Raw genomic sequence first — 20,346 nt, 5'->3', positions numbered from 1 at the left:
AAATTATATAAATTAATCAAGAGCGGTAGGTACTTTGGGGGGGGGGGGGGTCCCTGGCCAACCTGGGTGGTGCCAGTACTAGTGTGCCAGGAAGAAGGCTGTGGGGAACTGGAGAATTAAGCCAGCCTTCCCTGGCAATTGTGTATATGAAAATAATTTGTGTGAAGGGCAGTTACAGTGGGTAAGGGGACTAGAAGGCACTGTGCTTTACCAAGAGGCCTATCATGCTGGGTCAAAGATTCTGCACTGCAAGTAACATGAGTATAGTCTAATGTATGGGTGTATGATGAAAGCTGATACTCTTGTCAGCGATGCATATTCCCTTTATGCTCTTGGGGCTAGGTTGCAGTTTATGAATTGATTATGGAGTTACACATATGTCTTTTCTTACTTTTATTTTAACCTGCTCTGTACTAGTGGTGTTACTTGAGAGACCACCTCCCTGGTGCCAACTAGGACCTTTTCTTCATATTTGGCTGGCAGTGGTGGGACTGAAAACTCTGTGTACCAGATCATGCCTCCTAAACCTGGTGGACTTCTTTGAGACAGTTACTAAGGCTATAGATGAGGGAAAGGTGATGCGCACAGCCTACCTAGACCTCGCAAAGGCCTTCAACACCATTCCCCATTTTGGTATTATAGACAAGCTCACCAACCTGAACATAAACCCCTGTGTCACAAGATGGGTTGCCAGTTGACTGATAGACAGAACCCACATGGTGAGAGTTGCAGGAGCTAGGTCTGACTCTAAACTGGTTACAAGTGGCGTTCCCCAGGGCTCAGTCCTAGGATCCCTCCTGTTCGGCATATACTTCTCAGAGGTACAGGCAAGGACAAGAGGACTATGGCTGACCAAGTTCACAGATGACTGCAAACTAGGGGCTATAATTGACCCTCCAGCTGACACAGACATCCTCCAAAAGGGTCTCACTGAGATGGATACTTGGTATCAAAATCATGGCCTCAAGCTAAATGCCAAAAAGTGCATAGTCATCCCCTTTGGAAAAAACAAAGTACCCACAAAGTACCACATAGATGGTAGTCCCCTAAGTACGGAAAACGTAGTAAGGGATCTGGGGACCCAAGTAGATAGTAATCTCTCCTTTGATAATCACATTGCCAAAGTGGTTAGAAAATCCTTCTATGTGGCCCACCTAATCACAAAAGGGTTCGCATCCAGATCAAAAGAGGTCATTGTGCCCCTCTGCTCATCACTCATCAGACCCATCATAGAGTACAATGCTGCATTTGGGATGTACCTTACAAGACACCTGCAATAGCTGGAAAGACCACAGAAGTACCTCACCAAGAGGATCACTCAAACAGATGCCCTATGCAGCTCGACTGAAGAAACTCCAGCTGTACTCTGTTACATACCACCTACTCAGAGGTGATCTCTGCCTGACATGCAAGGCCATGTCCAACCCAGATTTGATGGACATGCTCCACCTAAAGAAAAACATATCCCGTCGCGCCACACGCTCTAGGGATCTAAACCTCACCACAACAGTAAATATGACATGCTCGACGGATAGATTCCTGTCCCAGAGATTTCCCATGCTTTGGAACAAGATTCCAATCTACATTAGGCAGAGCTGCTCGCTAACACTCTTCAAGAGATACCTTGACGAGTGGATGGGAAACAGAAAGTTTACCCCGGCGATCACGTCAGTGGCTGTGCTGGACAGAGGCACAGGGAACTAATGTAAGGGGACTAGGCTTATAAATGCCTTCGGGCAGATAGCCTAGTAGCTACCTATGAACCTATATTTGGTGGCAGTGGTAGGATTCAAACCCTATCTGTATCACTGGCAGTCTCAGTGGTTTTCATCTTTTGGTGATGTTTGGAGTTCTGGACAACTAATAGACCTCTCTTGTGTCTCTTTGGATGTCATTGATAGAAATGAGCACACATAAATGTTTAGTGTCTTTGTGCCACTTGCTTATTCATCCTGCAGTTTAGCCAGTTGTTCATTGAAGTTTGTGTGATAATGGCCAAGTGGTGAGTGTACTTAACTGTTCTCATGTTGTAGATTTGATTTCTTTCAAAATTTAATGGAAAGGGCCTGTCAATTGTTGAGTGGAGTTGCATGTGCTGACTTGTATGCATCATTTCTTGACATGAGCTCTTTTTTTCTTGGTCCATTTCTACGTTTATATCCTTATTCCTGGAACTCAGTCTAGCCGTAATAGGCTATACATGTTTGTTTCTTTGTTTTGTTTTGCACAATAAGAAATCACAGCAGCAGTGATTTCCTATAATTAACATAACAAGCTTAAAACTGTACTAGTTCTTGCAACAGATACAGGATAGTAAACCGTTGCCAAACACTTGCATACAAAATGCTCACTGTCCACCTACGTACCATTTGTAGTGGTCCACGAACAGTACTGTGCTTACTGTATACCTAGTACACATCAAACAGACCAGTGAAGCTGTCTGGTGCATTAGTTAATATGCACACAAAATGACCACATGAATAAGAACCAAATAAATATGATTAATTCAGGTCTTAGCTGTTCTACCAATTGCCCATTCAACTTCAAAATCATGTGCAAAAGTTCTTTTTACCATTTATTTTCACTATAATTATGCATCCTGTAAAGTGGGTTTTCTGATACTAAAGTCTTTTTGTTCTTCGGTGGAACTTTAACGTTGTGGTAGCATTTACTGCAGGCTGAGTACCTGTCCAGTTACTTTCTGATCCCTTGTAATGTGACCTAGTCTTCTGATGTAATTGTTAGCATAAACAGTTTGACAGCTTATATTGGGTAGGTGTTGTCTGTAGTCTGTAGCAGATTTCAGCTCATAGTGCCTGGTTGTGCTACATTTATCAGCCAGACAATAATTCAACAAATAATGCAGTTTGTTTAAGTAAAAGCAAAACAGAAAAAGTAAGAGTCCTTGTAAAGTGTATAATGTTTGTTATACAATAAAGTAACACAGATGCAACACTAAGAATTGTCTACCATTGCTTTTAGGAAGACTATTAGAGGTATGTAAATCATCTCAAATGGTAGCTCTAAAGAAAAGATGTCTGTTGTACATTGAATGAATTAGTGCAAGAATGAAAACATTTGAGAAGTTCTGTGCATTTATAAAAACAAAGATATTGATTGCAAGATGCAATGGTGGCATCTCTTAATCTCTGGTACAGGTATTTGTGATGCATTTTTGTTCTCCGCACTCAACATGTTGTATGGTTATATTTGTTTTCTTTTTGAGAATTGACATTACAATCCCACCACAGCCATGCTGGGTTAATGAGTATGGTATTAAAGAAAACTGTTAACATTCATGTATACTTAGTCGTCCAAAGTACCATACATGTACTCTATTGCTTATGAGGTCTTGATTGCCACTTTTGTTGTAGGTATCGTAAGTTGTGGCATTGTAGCACTCAGGGCTCCTTCCCTCTGTGCCATGATGCTGGTGTTTGTGTACTTCACTTTTTCACTTCTGTCTTGTTGTGCCCAAACAATGATGTGCGTCTCTGTGATGCCCCAGCACCGGAACAGTAATCAAGGAGCTCCAATCCTCACCACTGGCAACAGCGGGGGAATGTTCACTAGGAGGATAAGTACACCCACATTATTTCCAGATGCAGCTCTCTGCATCAAGTGCAATTTCCCTTAAGAGCACACAGAGACCACAGAGTCAGTCCGCACTGTTTTTTTCACTCTTTCTCCAGATCCCCAATAAGACTCCCCACTGCCACAGCTATAGAGTTAAGATCTCAGCTGAGTGACCAAGTCAAGTCCTCCATCACCCTCTTTGTCCCACCAATGCTTCATGTCCTTGCCCAAGTAGCTGACACACACACTCTTTGAGGTTTGATTTACACACACACACACACACACACACACACACACACACACACACACACACACACACACACACACACACACCTGGGAAAGGCTGGCACTGGTTTACTAGCTGTGCCCCCTTCTGCCCAGTCTACAAGGTAGTTATTACTGCCACCAGTCACTCCTTATTCGCTACTTTAAGGCCCTTAACAAAGTGTGTCCAGTCTTACTGTGTAATATTAATATTAACACAGATGGTAGTTTGACCAAGAACTAGGCTGTTAGGAGTGGCCCACACAGTGTCACCAAATAAGTATGCAAGTACTGTCAAAACTTAAATATCTCTACGCGGTTCAGCCACAATGAAAGGTTTAAATAGATTTAATCATAAATAATAAAAGAACAAAACAATACTGAATATATATTCACAGTGACATCAGAGTTCAAAACCACAGGAAATATTTAAAACAACATTGCAGGACAGTCGCAAATAAATATAGAAAAACATCTAAACTAAGCTTTACTATGTTCCTGACTAAATCTAAGAGAATTATACTATAACCTAAGAACTTACTAATAGAGGAAGGCAGATGTGGTGAATGGATCTTCTAGCTGATGTCAGGTCCAAGACAGAATATAGAATGCCCTGTCTCACTAAGAGACTTCTCAACATAATATCTCAAATATTACTGCTGGGATAACTTGCAGAATGACATAATTTCTTGTCATCTAACTGCTTGTTCCCAGGCCAAACAACTAGTGATGAAGCTGGCAGTATTTAGCATCTACATGTAAAAATATGCAGACAAGGGCTTCTCCTCAGATCTCTGGCAGATGCTGGAAGTCCTAAAACAATTGCATTCCTTCATGCTTTCAAGACTAGTAATTACTTCCCCCTAAAGACAATACAAAAAGTTTCTTAGTGCAGACATTGTGTTTTTTGCTGTATTGAGAAATCTGAAAGATACCATCTTTCATGGCCTAGCCAAAAGTAATTTAATTTCAGTTATTTTCTAAAGTTAATCTCGTGTATTTCAGTTTCCACTGTTAAATGTATGCATTTAAACAGTTACAATAGTGCATGTACATTTCTGTTCTTTTCCAGTAGGGCACACTGTGGATCAATTTTAAACACAGGCATTTTGCAAATACCTTTTCAACATACAGATCTGTACAAGCAGTTTGATATACACATGACATACAGTTCTAATACACTTGTAACACAAGCATCTTGTATAAATCATTTTGATATTCACCAATGACATATAATTATTTACAAAATTCCAGCTAGCTGGGCTGGCAGTATCGCCTTTTATCACAGTCTAAATCATATTTTTTGACTGTTTTCCCTCTTGTATATAGATGTGTGCCATTTTTAAGTCTGTGCTCATACTCAGTGTTTCATATGTGCCACCATATTGACAATTCTGATTTGCTTATTTTTGAGAGTCTGGTGTCTCTTTGTTTGTGTTCTCCAGAATTATACAGAATACTCCAGATGTGACTAGTGTCCTTTAAAATCAACAGGCAATGACATCAGAATTTCTGGAATTTTTAGCCACCTGGTGGTGGGAATATTGGCTGTAAATGATTGCCACTGCCATGTTACAAGGAAACATATGGGGTAGCAACAGGTACAGTTTGTGCCCCTGTTTACACTACTGTTGTTATATGGTTTTGGGAGCAAATTTTTTTTGAAGTCAGACTATGCTACTCCGAATCTTTGGCAGGGCTAGATGCTGAAATAAAACTCTTTGAATTCCTTGAACCAGACACAAATGTTTAGCACTTTCTTGACATTCACAATTAGTTACTCATATCACAGTATGAATTATTTAGGTGTTTGTATAATAAAGAATAAAAAAATAGATTTTTTTTTGAGCATTTAGCAAAAACCTACATTTTCACATTCTTATCTTCATTTTTCTAGCAGCCACCCCATCATGCAAAACAGAAGCCTTGTCAAGGGCCAGTTTGTCAGGTCAGCCAGAATAACATCAAACTTTTGATATATTCATGGAAGGGAGTTCAGCTTATCACTGACATGTGCAAACAGGGGTTATCCTGACATATTTTTCATTGAAATTGTCCAGGAAGTAATTGCTATTTGGGATACCAAATATGTATCCTTTTTGGGGAAGACCAAACCCCCTAAAATGACTAAACCAGCAGAACTGCAAGTCTCAATGGGCCGTGGTCTGAACTGCAGTGTTGATTTAACCAGTATTAGAAACATTATTAAACAAAACTGAAACATCCTTTCCAGTGTGATGAGGAGTTGACATTTTAGGACACCAGCTTTTGTATGTTTACAAAAGGGGCCTCTACATTAGGGATAAGTTTGAATGTTGCAAACGTATCAAAAGGAATACAACAAAGAACACCAACAAGAAAAGCACTTAAAGATGTAGGTGTTGTAACCAATTTGAATATATTTTCAACGATGGTGCTCTCACTTTAGGCAGTATCTACGATCAACGATCAGACCTACCAAATATTACTATTGCTGGTCTGTAGAGGTGATTTGTCTGGCTAAGAGCAACACATGCAAATCATTTTACTGTGGGAAATCTAAAAGGTGTCTAAGAAAATCTGGCTAAGGGTACAACCTGCAAATCATTTTACATTGAGAAACGCAAAAGATATCTAAGAAAACGGATATACGACCACAGCTATGACATTCTGAAGAAAGACAAAAATAATGCTCTTTATAAGTATTCTGTTTCTTTTAATAATTAAAAAAATATATATTCTTAATTTTGGAAGATGTGCAAAAAAAATCCGAGGGGTGGACCATGGGAACTTAATACTGAATACAAATCTCTTCTCTGGTAACTGAGGTTAAATGAAGGTTTGCTCTTCAGTTTAAATGACTACATATCTAATAAAAGTTTGTTAAAGTTGCATGCAGCTAAACTTTGATATTTACGTTCTCTTGATTTAACAAATATTTGTTTGGTGTTTTAAAAATGGATCACAAATTCTTTTCTAATATCTTGTTTGATTGCTGACTAGTTTGATCTGGCATCTGAAATGTTTTGTGGGTATTTTGTTTTACTGTGTGTGTGTGTGTGTGTGTATATATATATATATATATATATATATATATATATATATATATATTTATGCATTCATTACTGGTCTGTTTTATCAGGTGAAAGTACCCAACTATTAAAAATTATTTATCTGGTTCCATTGGGCGACAGTTAGATTGTCTCCAGCGTGCTTTTGTTCTTATTAGTCTTGATCTGCTATACTGCTTCAGCACTCTTTTTGGGGAGGGGGCATTTATTCTTCACTACATTAATCGGCCTAATGGTCTGCATAACTCCCTACTGCTGTGGAAGAGATTGAGAGAGTGGGAGTGGCTGTCTGCAGAATAGAGATAAACACAAGTTCTTGATTCGTCTTTTAGCTATTGTCAAGGACACAGCCATGACCTTTCTTGTCTTTACTTTTAAGGGCTCCTTGTTGTTTGGAGCAGAAATTGATGAACACTTGAATAGCATGAATTTAAAGGGTCAGATCCTTACAGTTGCCAGCATATGTTTGCTTCCTATATACTGGTCATTTGCCAGACCGAAAAGGAGCGGAGACCATATTTTTGAGGCAGTCTGCAGCCACATGGCAAAAGGCAGTTGGAGTCCTGTCTTTCTGAATCCCAGCATGGTTGCTTGCCCATAGGCCAGTGTCCCTGGCCAGCAGCAAGATGAATCTCAGTTTTTCTGGATCCTATTTCCAGTTTTCTATTCTCAGATCCTGATGGGGTGGAAGTCCTCTATACCACAGCTGATTGCAAATCACCAAAGAAACATGGATCAAGGAAGTAAGTGCTTAAGGTCTAATTTCTTCCCTTCCTTCCCAAGTCCTACTGTCACTGCCTTTGGCATATGCCCCACCCTGTCAGAAATGTGCAGTGAGGAAGGAGGTGTAGAATATTCCTGGGTGTGGGAGCCATCAGAGGACCCTTTAAATACGCAAGGATTTGGAAACTGTTCCTGATTGTTTTCAATTTTTACTAAAATAAAGAACCTCACCTCTGTCATGGATTTAAGTGGCCTTCAGTCACTTTATTCCCAAAGTGCCTTTTCTATATTTACCCTTCAGTCACTTCTCCCTTGCTTAAACAGAGGAGATTGTATATGCTTTTGGATCTTTAGGGTTGTGTTACCTCCATAGAGGAATATTTTTCAAGTAGGAGCCAGTCATTGCCAGTTCTGCACTGTTCAGTAAAGTCTTATTTCATTTCCCAAAGAAGTGCTTGTCCATTATAGCAGCTCTCCCAAGGCTTAAGAGCACCAGTGTCTTCCCCTTTGTAGATGACTAGAATTGAGTTTCTGCATTAAGAGGCAGTCTTATCACAAAGAGAGAGAGAGAGTGTCTCTTCTCCATTTGTTCACTCCTTAGAAGTAACATTGTACTCTGCAGAGTCACAGCATCAGGAACAAGTGTTGACTATTACAGGTTGTTTCCTAGGTAACATGACTTGGGCATTGCCCAAGGAAGGTCTAAACCATCTTAAATGGTGAAAGTCAGTGTCTTTCAAATCTCACCCTTTGTTCCATTGCAGGAATGTGGTTTCAAGTAGTGGGTCTCTTGATAATAGCCACTGTTGTGCTTTAATTGCCAGATGTTACATGATGGTACTTTAACAACCTTCCCCCCATGTCCATTTATCCCAATATGTGGAGCCTGTCACTACTTCATTTAGGTTGTCATCCTACTTCAAGAACCAGTCCGAGATACCTCCTAACTGGCGTATCCATGACCTTGGAAAACACAGTGGCCACAATTACAGAATGACTGAGGGGATATGTCAAACCACAGCACTGGGATTCGAAAACCCAAAAGTTGTTGGTACTGGGATCAAAAAAACTTCGGATATCTTTGTATCTTTCTCATGTGGTGTCTTGTTATGGGTATCATGAGAATCATAGAAGCCTTTAGACCCAAAATCCTGTATTACTGCCTAAGAGTGACCAAAGTCTGAGTGGAAAACCCTTAGAAATGGGTTTAGATTTAGATGTAGACCTGTTTTATACGTGGAACAAAAGCTGTGTGAACTGTAGATTCTATCTGACATCCCAGAAACAGAATCCTGTGAGGAGTCAGGAAAGACTTATTTTTATTTATTTATTTAATGTTTGTTGACCGGTATAGTTCGACTGGGCACATGCCTTTTTTCAGTGGAGGTCCATGGGGAAAAGCCCCAAACAGATAAAGGCTGGTATAAATAACAAATTATACAGTACATAAGCTCATACAGCAGTAGTATATACTCTCTTGGAATCCCAGCTTGTAAGAGATCTGTCACCCAAGAGAGATTCCTGATACTTTGAAAAACACTGTGCAAAGATATCATCCTATCTTGATATTGTATCAAGTCATCTAAATATGGAAAACTGTGGATGCCCTGTAGCCTGCAGTGAGCTAAATCTGGAGCTAGGCATTTTGGATTATCCACTGCAACAAGAGTATTTACAAAGGGTACAGCAAAGGACTGATAATGTGATCCTAACACACAAAACCTTAAGAAACTCCTGAAGTCTGCATGAATACTAATGTGATAAGTAATTTTTAAATCTATTGTTATGAGGAAGCTTGAAAGAGGAAGAAGAATGTGTGAAATGACGTAATTTTGAATTTTGGGTACTATCAAAATCAGGTTAAGGAAATAAAGCTCCAGAACTGGTCTCCAAGTATTTTCTTCATTTGACACTAAAAACCTGGGAAGTGGGGGGACGTTCTATCACACCACAGGGTAACGTGATGAAAAACAGGTGGAAACAAGAATCTTGTCTGGAGGATGAGGAATTTCCTGCTGGAAAGGACAAATTTCTTCCCACTGCCATCTGTAACCTTGAATGATCGTCAGAACCCAATTTGTCTGAAACTATCTGTTGCCAAAGAGAAAAGTGGAGATTCAGATTTTCTGGAAGAAGAAAGGGGGTGCCAGGGTAGGGGGGGAGAATAAAGGTTCTTAAATAGTCATTCTGACTTACTGGATTGTCTTTGGTTTTAGGAGTTTCCAGAGATCGTCTTGGAACCCCCCCCCCCCCCTTGCCACTTCTTTAATGTCTGTTTTCCTGCATTTTGTTGAGACAGCTTACATTTCTTATCAAAATTTGATGGGAATTAAAGAATCCCTTGGAAAATATAGATCACCTCTGCAGCAGTCACCCCAAAAACTAAATCTTTGTCCAAAGGAGAATTTAAAGTCTCAGTTTTAACATCATCAGGAGATTCTGAGAATCCAATCTGCAAACCTCTTCAAATTAATACCAGTGTCCATAACCTGTGAAGAAGTGTCAACAAAGTCATACACAAACTATATACAATGAGTAGTGACTTGAACAGTGGAGGAAATTGTTATTTAAAGCAGATTTCTCTTCACAAGAAACTGCAAATAAAACATTTCTCATGCTTTCTCAATTTGTCAGGACAAACCTTAATGTATGAGCCTGACAGTTTCTGAAAGTCATAGTTGCAGACGCATACACTTCTTTTAATTCACATCCTTATCACAAATAGAAGTGTTTAGCAGCAGAAAGATTAACTAACTAAAACTTTAGCTGCTGGATGTGGTTTGGGAAGACTGTATAAAAACTTAAATGACTGAGTAACTTTATTTATCCTATCTGCCTTTTTAGGGGCAGCTGTGTGACAGTCAGGAAAGTTTGCAGTCGGTAACGCACACTTCCGACAAAGCTGACAGAACTATAGGAGTGGGTGCAGGTTCTGGAAATTCCTGCTGTAACAGCTCATAGTATTTTCTTAGGGGCTGAGAAACCTCCATGTTCTCCCCCTGAAAACATTCTAGGCACATTCTAGAAATCGTCTCGGAGCAAGAGAATCAGAAGAAGTCAAAAACTGAACTGTCCTTTCAGTTTGAATAAAAAAATGAAGAGAAAATCCTGTGTATGTCCCTTCATCCTCCTGTCCAGATATAGAGTCTTGAATCTCTTCAGGAAAGGAGGCGTCCCTCTTTCTTTTACCAGAAACTACTTTACAGGAAGGATCAACAGCCTGAATTAAACCCTGAGCCGCACCCAGTAAACTACCCATGTGTTAGGAAATTTGAAAAGGAATAGATACATGTTTAGTTTTCTGTTTCTTTTTGGCAGGAAAAATGGTGCCGACAATGTTGTCACAGCAGTTTCCCAAGGTTTGGGCACAGCATTCTGATAAAACTGGGGAGCCTTCCCTGTTCCCTCTCCCTGGACTGGCAAAAGTGTCTCTCCCTTGCCCATTGATGGGACCCCAACAGTCGTAGAGGATGTGCCATACCTGGGTCTATAGTGGCTGTAGGTGCTACAGTGGGATCCGGGGTTAAACGTGAGTGGTCTGAGGTACAACTAATGGCTGCAGCAGATTCACCCACCTTTGGCTGATGGCAAAGGCTGTCTGCTTAACTTTTTCTTTTTGTGGCTGGAAGAAGGACTGACCATAAGACCGATGGACTGTTTCATGGTAAATTCAAAAATGGTGCTTCTTTACTGGGGAAAATAAGCAGCAAGTGCCAATAAAAACAAAAAAGTTTGTACAAGTCAAATTTTCATTGGCAAACACATTAAAAAGCACTTTAAAACACTTTGCTAGCCCACCAAAGTAAAATAAACACAATTTCTCCACAGTAGAATGTTTTTCAATTACTTTAAACAACTTTTAAATTAATAGAAAAAAACAGTGTTCCTGTTTTAAAAGTACAATACAGTCTCATGACAGTTCATTTAAACAGTAAAAAAAGTATCAGTAATGAACAAAATTATTAATTGGATTTTTTTTTTCCCTAAAGGGAACTTATCTTCCCAGCAAAGGAGCATCATAAGCCGACCGTCAATCCTCAAAAGCCTCTGAGGAGCATACTCTTCGGTGGCAGTAAAGCTCTGAAGAGCTTTGCCCCAAAACTTGTCTTTTAGTTAATTCAGTTTGAGCTGCCTGACGGTTTAAGCATGTGAAAGGTGCCCTGAAGCTTTGGAAGCTGGACAGCTGTTATATCCTTGGCAGGATATAACCCATACAGCTAATGCTACTGCAGTAGTGATCACTGTGATGAACCCCTTCAGTTATAGACATTGCCTGTTACAGCATCTTACGTGACATTTCAAGGAGAGAGTTTCCCTTAGAATCATTTTTTTCTTCTTGCCTAAGTTGGCTACTGAGTCTAATCTGAACTAATCTATCCATTTCTCAGTCTGTTACTGTACTTAAAAGATATTCAGGGAGAGTCCCCTCTTCATTGTATGAATGCATACAGGTAGCAATGGTGCAATGTTGATAAGAACTCAGGCTGTCCTAAAGATAAATACTTATTTTTCTCCAATGCAAAAGATAAAGAGGGCAAGAAAGTTTCAGAACAATGGCCATTTCACTTGCATTCCAGTTTCGTTTCCTTTCACTGTATAAGTAGACAAATATACATAGTTAAATTATACGGCACATTCTACCGTATTATTTTTTCCATCCGTGGATATATTCCATATTGTCCCTTAGATGACATATTTTGGCCTCCACCCTGCACCAGCCAACCTCTTGGCCAAACACTGTAGCTCAGACAGTTCATTCTCAGCTGATTGAGAGCTGAGAGCCTGCAGATGCCACATATAGACAGCCATCAGAGGATAGCTATTGTGTACCCAGACGTACCTCCTGCATGCCATTTAAGGGCTCCACTGGTCGGTATGCAGAGGGTGCAGTGCAAGGCTATCATTGGTTTCCAGAAGAGATCTAATACTCAGCAACCCCATTCTTCTCTGAGAAGCTGGGGCCTGCTGAGTTTCCTGTGGCCATTGAGGATGCATTGATGGGAGGTACACCCCAAAATATGCCACAACCTCCATTCTGAGGGAGGTAATCCGGCACAGCCTCTTCAGTTCCTAATTGCCTGACTCCTTCACTACCTAAGCCACAAAACATATTTATATTAGTCGCATCATAGCCAGGGTTCTGTCCCTGTATGACACAGTGACACTTTAGGTGACATTTGTGCTGTTGCCACTTGGTCGTCCCTGAATACTTTTGCAAAGCAATAGAAGTCCTATATCATTTTCAGGTCCAGCTATTCTGCGGTACATTAATTAAGAGTATGTTCCCAGAGAACAGCCACTCAGAAAGATGACTTGTGTACTCAGAAAGATGACTTCTGTATTCTGTCCTGATTTGTTGCTGCAGATGATCCTTTTTTATTGGTAGATATAAAAGTTATAATTACTTAGGTTTATGCTACATCCATAAGAGTAGATCCATCTGTGTTGACTAACTTCCCCTTATAGCCTCCAGCCTCAGGATGTGGTTCTTTTGCAGTAATCTTGGATCCTGCAAGAGTCTTTAGGTGTTGGATCATTTGCTTGGTACAGAATGTGAGAAGGGCAGCAGGCTGCAGTATACTGCAGTGTGGAAGGGTTAGAGTTGTGAGAAGGGCAGCAGGCTGCAGTATACTGCAGTGTGGAAGGGGTAGAATTGACAATCTGGACAAGTTTTACACTCTGAACAGTCCTAATTCCGAGACATTTGTTCCTACAGAGTCACCTCTTTTTACAGATCTAGTATTAAGGTACTTACCTTTTTCTGTTTCTGCACTGGTTAATGTTTCATCTTTTTATTTGTCCTTCTCCATATCCACTCTGTCTTCTCGTGCTGGCATTCTGTTCTGTCAGTCTGTTGCAGATTTGGAAGTGAAGAATTTTTGTGATTATACCTAATTTCCATCATTGCCATACTGTTTTGCTAATTTGTCTTACATTCTTCAGTATGCCTCCCTGTAATGAGGCAGTCTGTAGAAAACTTGTCAAGCAGGGGTGCAGTAATCCTCTCTCAGTATGCACCTCCTTCAGTGAGAACTTTGCATTATATAGGATTATGAGTAACCGTTTGAAGTGTCTGGATCACAGTCAGTGAGTCCAATGATATAGAGACTAAATGGCTGGAATTTTCTCCAATACACACACACAAATATATGTATATGTACATACATACACACATATATGCATCTGTAGTTTTGGGGGTGTGGGAGTTTAAATGACAAGCGCGATGTTCAAGATTTGCTCTTCTCCTGGATTTTCAGTCTCACTGGTTTATCAGTATTTGATGTTACAAATGCCAACATTTCAGTAGGGAGCCAAAATGTGACTTATTTTATCATTGAATAAGCAGTGTTTTTACTATTATGTTGTTTTCTTATTATAGTTATCTTTTTTCTATTGCCTTATTTTTTTTCTTTTTAGCTTGATGTGTGGATTTTAGTTTTAACTGTATGAAAATCTCATACTTCTGTTAAGTACTGAACTATGCAATGTTTAATCACTGCATTTTATAGCTGCCATTAAAAATGGTGCATTTTTTTTCCTGCAGGCATATGACTGAAGGAGTCGATGTTTCTCCCCTCTTTATGGAAATGGTTAAAGCAAGTGCAACAGTGGATATCGTTCAAAAGAAATTGGTGTACCTATACATGTGCATCTATGCAGCTAGCAAACCAGACCTAGCTCTCTTGGCTATCAATACTTTGCATAAGGACTGTAGTGACCCCAATCCAATGGTCCGTGGGCTAGCCCTCAGAAGCATGTGCAGCCTCAGGTACAGAGGGCTCTAGTTTATGTTTCAGGTTGTCGTTCTCCTACCCAGATGTCTATGATTAGATAAAATGTACTTTTTTTTGATTTACAGCATTATACTTTGATTTAGTTGATACATTGGACTCCTTCAGATCAAATTACAAAACTTGACTTTTTTTTTTATAAAAAAGTGGATGACATCATTTACATAGTTGGGTAAGCAAGGTCTTGTGTACAGAAATGTGTACCGCAGTTTTTGTAAATTGCTACATTTTGTGCATGTGAATTTTCCACAGAGTAAGAACTCTTGCAGGATTCAAAGATCACAAGGACTTGTTATTTTTGAGTGGGTCTATATTATTCCAGCAAAAGTGCATATGTGCGACTACATAAAGGTCGACATAATGCACAAAAGCTGGAAATCGTGAACGGCCGCAAAATAAAATTTTTTCCTAGGGAAAAAATTAATGCGGCCGTTAGCGAAAAAAAATAAATTAAAAGCATAAATAGGTGGGGGGCTGTGCCCCCCACACCCCCCAACTAAATATACCAACTCCGAGATCACACTATAGCAACAGAAGGGGCAATTCCAGGTAGTTGGCTAACTACCTCCTTGCCCTATGACAAATACATCGAAATGCTCAAATGCATTTCGATGTATTTGTGTCGCTCTTTTCGCATTCGCACAAAGCAACTTTCGCTGGAATAATATAGACCCTTTTGAGTGTGTGTAATAGGTTTTTTAGCTGAAACTGTGCTTCTGTTTTGATTTTAACAAGCAGCAACAGAATTTCCAATATAAAAAATATTCTGTTTTACCGTTAATATGCCTGCAGGTTGTAAGAAATAGGTGTATGTGTATGTATGTGTGTTTCTGTGTGTGTGTGTGTGTGTGTGTGTGTGTGTGTGTGTGTGTGTGTGTGTGTGTGTGTGTGTGTGTGTGTGTGTGTGTTTCTGTGTGTTTTGTGTATGTGTGTGTGTTTTGTGTGTTTTGTGTTTTGTGCTTGTGTTGTGCTTATGTTATTATCCTCTGGTACGTCTTTATGTCATCGTCTCTGTAGTTGTTTCTTTCATAGATGGTACTTGTTTTTTTCAGTTTCTAAGCATAATTGTACTTCTATTCTGTATTTTTTCATTTCTGTATACAGAATGCCAGGTATAACGGAATATATTCATCAGCCAGTCCTCAGTGCCCTGAGAGATAAAGCGTCTTATGTCAGAAGGGTAGCAGTTCTTGGATGTGCGAAAATGCATGCTCTACAAGGAGATTCAGAAATAGGTAAACCATTATTTTTTAACTTTTCTAAATGCGATTTAAATAGGAGCAAGTGATAATTTGGTTAGGCCTATACACCTACTCTTTACTTACTGAATACATTTTATGTAATATTTAAATGTCAAGTTTAGTACTGCTTGACAGTCAAATTACTGTGTGTGACACTCCTAGACAAGGAAGAATATTTGTATGGGACAATGTGGAACGGAACAGCTCAAGGGGATCACTGTATGTTTGTGACTGCTAGGTATGATACGATCACTGTATGTCAAAGTCAAAGTACAACTGATAGATGCAAGTGGGTTATTGGAAATGACAGAGTGGGACTGATCAGCATAGTGGATTACTGTGTGCAACAGAATGGGGTTATTAGAAACAAAAATTATTGTGTTGGTTACAGTTGGACTGCCATGCAAATGAAAATCACAGTATTTGACTGTCAGAATGGGACTGTTTAGACGCAGTATTTATTGAATGTGAAAGATGTCACATTCAGAATGAGATAGTAGATATTTTTTTGTACAAATGCAAACCTTATTTATTATCACTTACATTACATTAAATCATTCAGACATCACCATCAAATTAATAAGCCATTGAATTCCAAGTAGTCTGGATACAGTTATTGTTACACTGATCTTGTTAAAATAACTTTGCATAAAGTGGTGCCAGAAACACTGACCCCTTTTTAATTACAACAACCCATTTAATATTTTTGGCTTTACCCTGAAAACTGGGAAATGTACTACACCCTCTAAACATACTGCTTTTCATACGAGTATCCAGTATTTTCATTCATTCAGAATATGTTCCGCTCATTGCCCATAAGGGCTGGTTGCATCCTAATAATCTGCTGTATAGTCTTAACTTTTTCAAATAGCAGTAGAAACATTCTGCCATCTCTCTTCTTGGATTTTATCCTTACTCCAGATCCCCACCGTCTTCAGTCCATTTATGTCATTTAATACGAAGGTAGACATTTAGTACTTTAACCATTCGAAAAGCTACAACATCCCATCTTTAAACACTCTCAAGAACTGGAACTGCTTTTTTCCCAGCCATGGTATAAGCTCTTGCATCAGAATCCAGGCACTTCAGTTGCTACAACTTATTGGATTCATTTAATACTAAGTCCTGATCCTTGATAACTCTAGATATTGTATTAATTTTGTATCCACTTACAGCTAACCCAGTGCATGTTGCTTTAAGACAACTGAATTTTCAAAATCTACACATTAGTCCTTCATCACCCTCTATATGATAAATCATCTCATTCAGAGTTTATATATAAAGCATTTATTTTATAATGTGTCCCACTAATAAGTATAGTAGCTCATAGATTTTAAGTTTCATACTTCAGAAATGACTAATAAACTGCTAGCATGACAATCTAAGTAGCCCAGCAGGCAGCACACTCACCTTTGGTACCAGAAGATCAGAAGGTTATGGGTTTTATTCCCACACCAGGCAGCCAGATTAATTTCCAGTAGTGTGACTGCAGTGTAATGTAAGGGGGTGTTGTGGGGTGCTGCATTCCAGAGTGTGGCATCCTTTGGATAAGACATTATAACAAAGCTCCATCTGTCTATGTTGGCGGTAGCTCATGGGGATGTAAAAGATCCCACTACATTTCTCAAAAAGAGTAAGGGAAGTTCTCCATTGTCTTTACCAAATCTTGCCTAGTCAATATGAATAGTACCTCAGGCCTCGCCTGAAAAGAAGTCATTTGACTAGTGAGACCAGTCTAGTCAACAAAGTATAAATAAAATGGTATGGTATGGTACTCTTTGGGTCACAACAAAGAATCACGCCATCCAGGGAGGCACTTCCAGAACATGTAATACTTGAGCATGGTTCCACACCCATCTTGAATATCCACATCACACTCTTCCTTTTTCAAATGGCCTTTGCTGAGAATGCTGGCCCACTGCATGCCACTGCTTGCCTAGTAGAAACAAAGAAAACATTTTGGTAGGTCTGAGTCAGCATAGGCAAAAGAATGCACATTATTTAAATTTGCATTAATTTTATACGGAAAAAAAAATGAAAATGGTTATTTACATTCCTGTTTTTACATTCACACTTGAAATTAATTACAAAATATCAAAACAAAAATAACTCAGTTAAACCATTCTGTTTTCCTTATTTTTTTTCTTTTATATTTACTCTCTATCCTTCATTCTTTCATAACCATCTTCTTATTTCACTTAGTATGTTATACTTTTCCATGTTCTTATTATATAAGAAATTGACATTTTTCCACAGCACCCACATTGTCATAAACCGTACTTCATCCTACTTATCAGTATCACATTTCTTTATAATACTTCCCTTATAATATCATATTTGTATTTCTACATTTAAGTCCCTCCCATCTATATTCATTTTAAACTTTTCTGAAAAATCTTTATTATTTTTGCAATTAAAAAAAAATATGTTGGTGTTGTTTCTTATTCACTACAGTCAACATATTTTCCATCATCTTATAGTTCATATTCCCTTTCATCAGTAAATTGTGCAATTATCCTCTACTTCATAAATTTTTTCAAACCTTTTCCTTCTGTTTTTCATTGTCCTTTTCCATATTAATTTCTTTCATGTGTGTGCAAAATAATTCTAAAATTATACCATTCTTTTCCCATCAACCTCACTTATTTCAACTCCTACAATTTAATTTTATCATCGTATTCTTTTTCTTCCTTGATGTCCTTTTATCATTTTCTTTTTTCTTCTTTGTTTTCCCATACATTTTTATATCTCATCTTATCTGTCATTTCTTTTTGTCTTACTTTTACATTTATCATTACCCAAAATAAATGGAATATATGCCAAATGCACCACTAGATTTTTTTTAAATTAAAACCACTGTCTTCTTTTTTGTTGACTATTCCTCTTTCTTCTCATCAGACTTAGCCTTGAGCCCTGAATAAAGTTTAAAAAAAATCTCATAATACCTTTTTTTCCATTTAGATGGGAAACATACCCCCCATATGCTATTGTTACTAATACATAACTATCCAACATATGTCTTTTTTTTTAATTGTAAATAAACACTTTTCCACCAAGCTAACATTTTTCTATTCGATCCAGTATCTGTCACCATTGACTTATTATACTTTGATACTCGCCAAATCTCACTCACAAAATCTTTATTTCGTCTCTTGTGAAATATGTTCCTTTTATTTTTTTATCTCGCCAAATCCCTTTCACTTCATTTTCTTTAGCTGCAGACCAGCTCTTTATAAGAGGTTTTTGATCCTTATTATAACCTTATACTTATTCAGCCTTTTCTCTTTGTTATTAGAACTAAATCAGCTGCATAACATATTGGTAATATAACACTTCCTCCCATTTTGCCTCAATTTTTTTCATACATACATGTCTGCATTTGTTACTGTTACAAATAAGTACATATTAATTTGGTATCCCTACTTTACTCCTTTCATAATACTTATTTTTTCCCATCCAGCATAACTTCTAACCGTGAACTTTCATAACATTTCTTTATTACATTAATATTTTCCTCGTGTAACATCTGCCACATTCTCCTACTGCTTTATCCAATACGTTCTCCATCCTTTTTGTAGTATTTTCATAACTGTTTTGTAGTCTGTACTCCCTAGTGTTGTAGACCTCCAATTTTTTATCTTTTTATTTATATATATATATATATATATATATATATATATATATATATACACACCTTCTAGACGTCTATAAACCAAACAGAAATATTGGCAAACTCCTGTACAAAAACTCAGTAACCCTAGCTTGGAATCGGCTTCCTCCTAACATCCGTAGTATTAATAGTGGCAGCTCCTTTAAAACTGAAGTTAAAAACTACTTCCTGAAATCAAGATCTGCCTCATCACAGTCCTCCTTAATTTCCATTTCCTCTCCAATTTTGTTTCCACCTCTCTCCTACTTTTCAGATTATGTTGATCATATTCTCTCCATTCTTGCATATGCAAATCTAACGTGCTCTACCCTGTACATCTACCATCTGTACATGGCATAAAAAAAAAAAAGAAAAATTGTACATTTTCATGTACTTTGTTAGTTGTATATTTTACGTATATTTTTGTTCCCTGTTATTTCTTTGTTTTTACAATGCATATATATTTTGTATTCTTTCTTTGTAATTTCATAAATCTGTATCTTTTATGCTGGAGCTTTTTTCCTCAGTTCTCCACTGAAAAAGGGACACTTGGCTCAGTTGGACCCGGTTAACAAATGTCAAATAATTCTTTCATCCTTTTTCCGTATAAATGTCATCACTCCCCCACATCCATCATCTTCCATTATATGTTCCTTCATCCGTTCATTTAATATTTAAAAACATTGCTTTCATCTTTATTCGTTTCATTATAATACTCATAGTTTATAATATCCAGTCCTAGCACTGATTCTTTCCTTATTTTGTCACCTTCTCTGTTTTTTCTTTAGTTATATAATTATCTAAAAAAAAAATTACTTTTTCAGATATTTTTCACTTTCCACTCATTTGCTTGCCTATTTCCTTTTTTCCATACATTTCCTGTACAGAATTGTTTACTACCTCCATAATATCTTCTTGTCTGTGCTTTATGGCTTCTTTGCCATAATAGTAGCATCCATTGCTTCTTCCTTCATTTTTACTTTTCAGCCCTAAATAAGGGAAACTTCCTATTTCATTCCTTTCAGAAAAAAATCTTTCCCTGTATAACATCA

At 38.2% G+C, this 20,346-nt stretch overlaps 1 protein-coding gene across 1 annotated transcript in view; it reads left to right on the top strand.

The window, feature by feature from the left end:
* Positions 1-20,346, top strand: part of AP4B1 (adaptor related protein complex 4 subunit beta 1) — a 558,401-nt gene that overhangs the window by 29,841 nt on the left and 508,214 nt on the right. The window contains exons 2-3 of the mRNA XM_044072898.1: positions 14,158-14,382; positions 15,509-15,639. Coding sequence (XP_043928833.1) covers positions 14,158-14,382; positions 15,509-15,639 — 356 coding nt within the window. The remainder of the gene's footprint in view (positions 1-14,157; positions 14,383-15,508; positions 15,640-20,346) is intronic.

The sequence above is a fragment of the Protopterus annectens genome, chromosome 5.part1, assembly GCF_019279795.1.
Source record: "Protopterus annectens isolate FY-2018-M chromosome 5.part1, PAN1.0, whole genome shotgun sequence".
Lineage (NCBI taxonomy): Eukaryota > Metazoa > Chordata > Ceratodontiformes > Protopteridae > Protopterus > Protopterus annectens.
The sequence above is the reverse complement of the archived record's forward strand: the minus strand, read 5'-3'. Positions and strand labels throughout refer to the sequence as shown.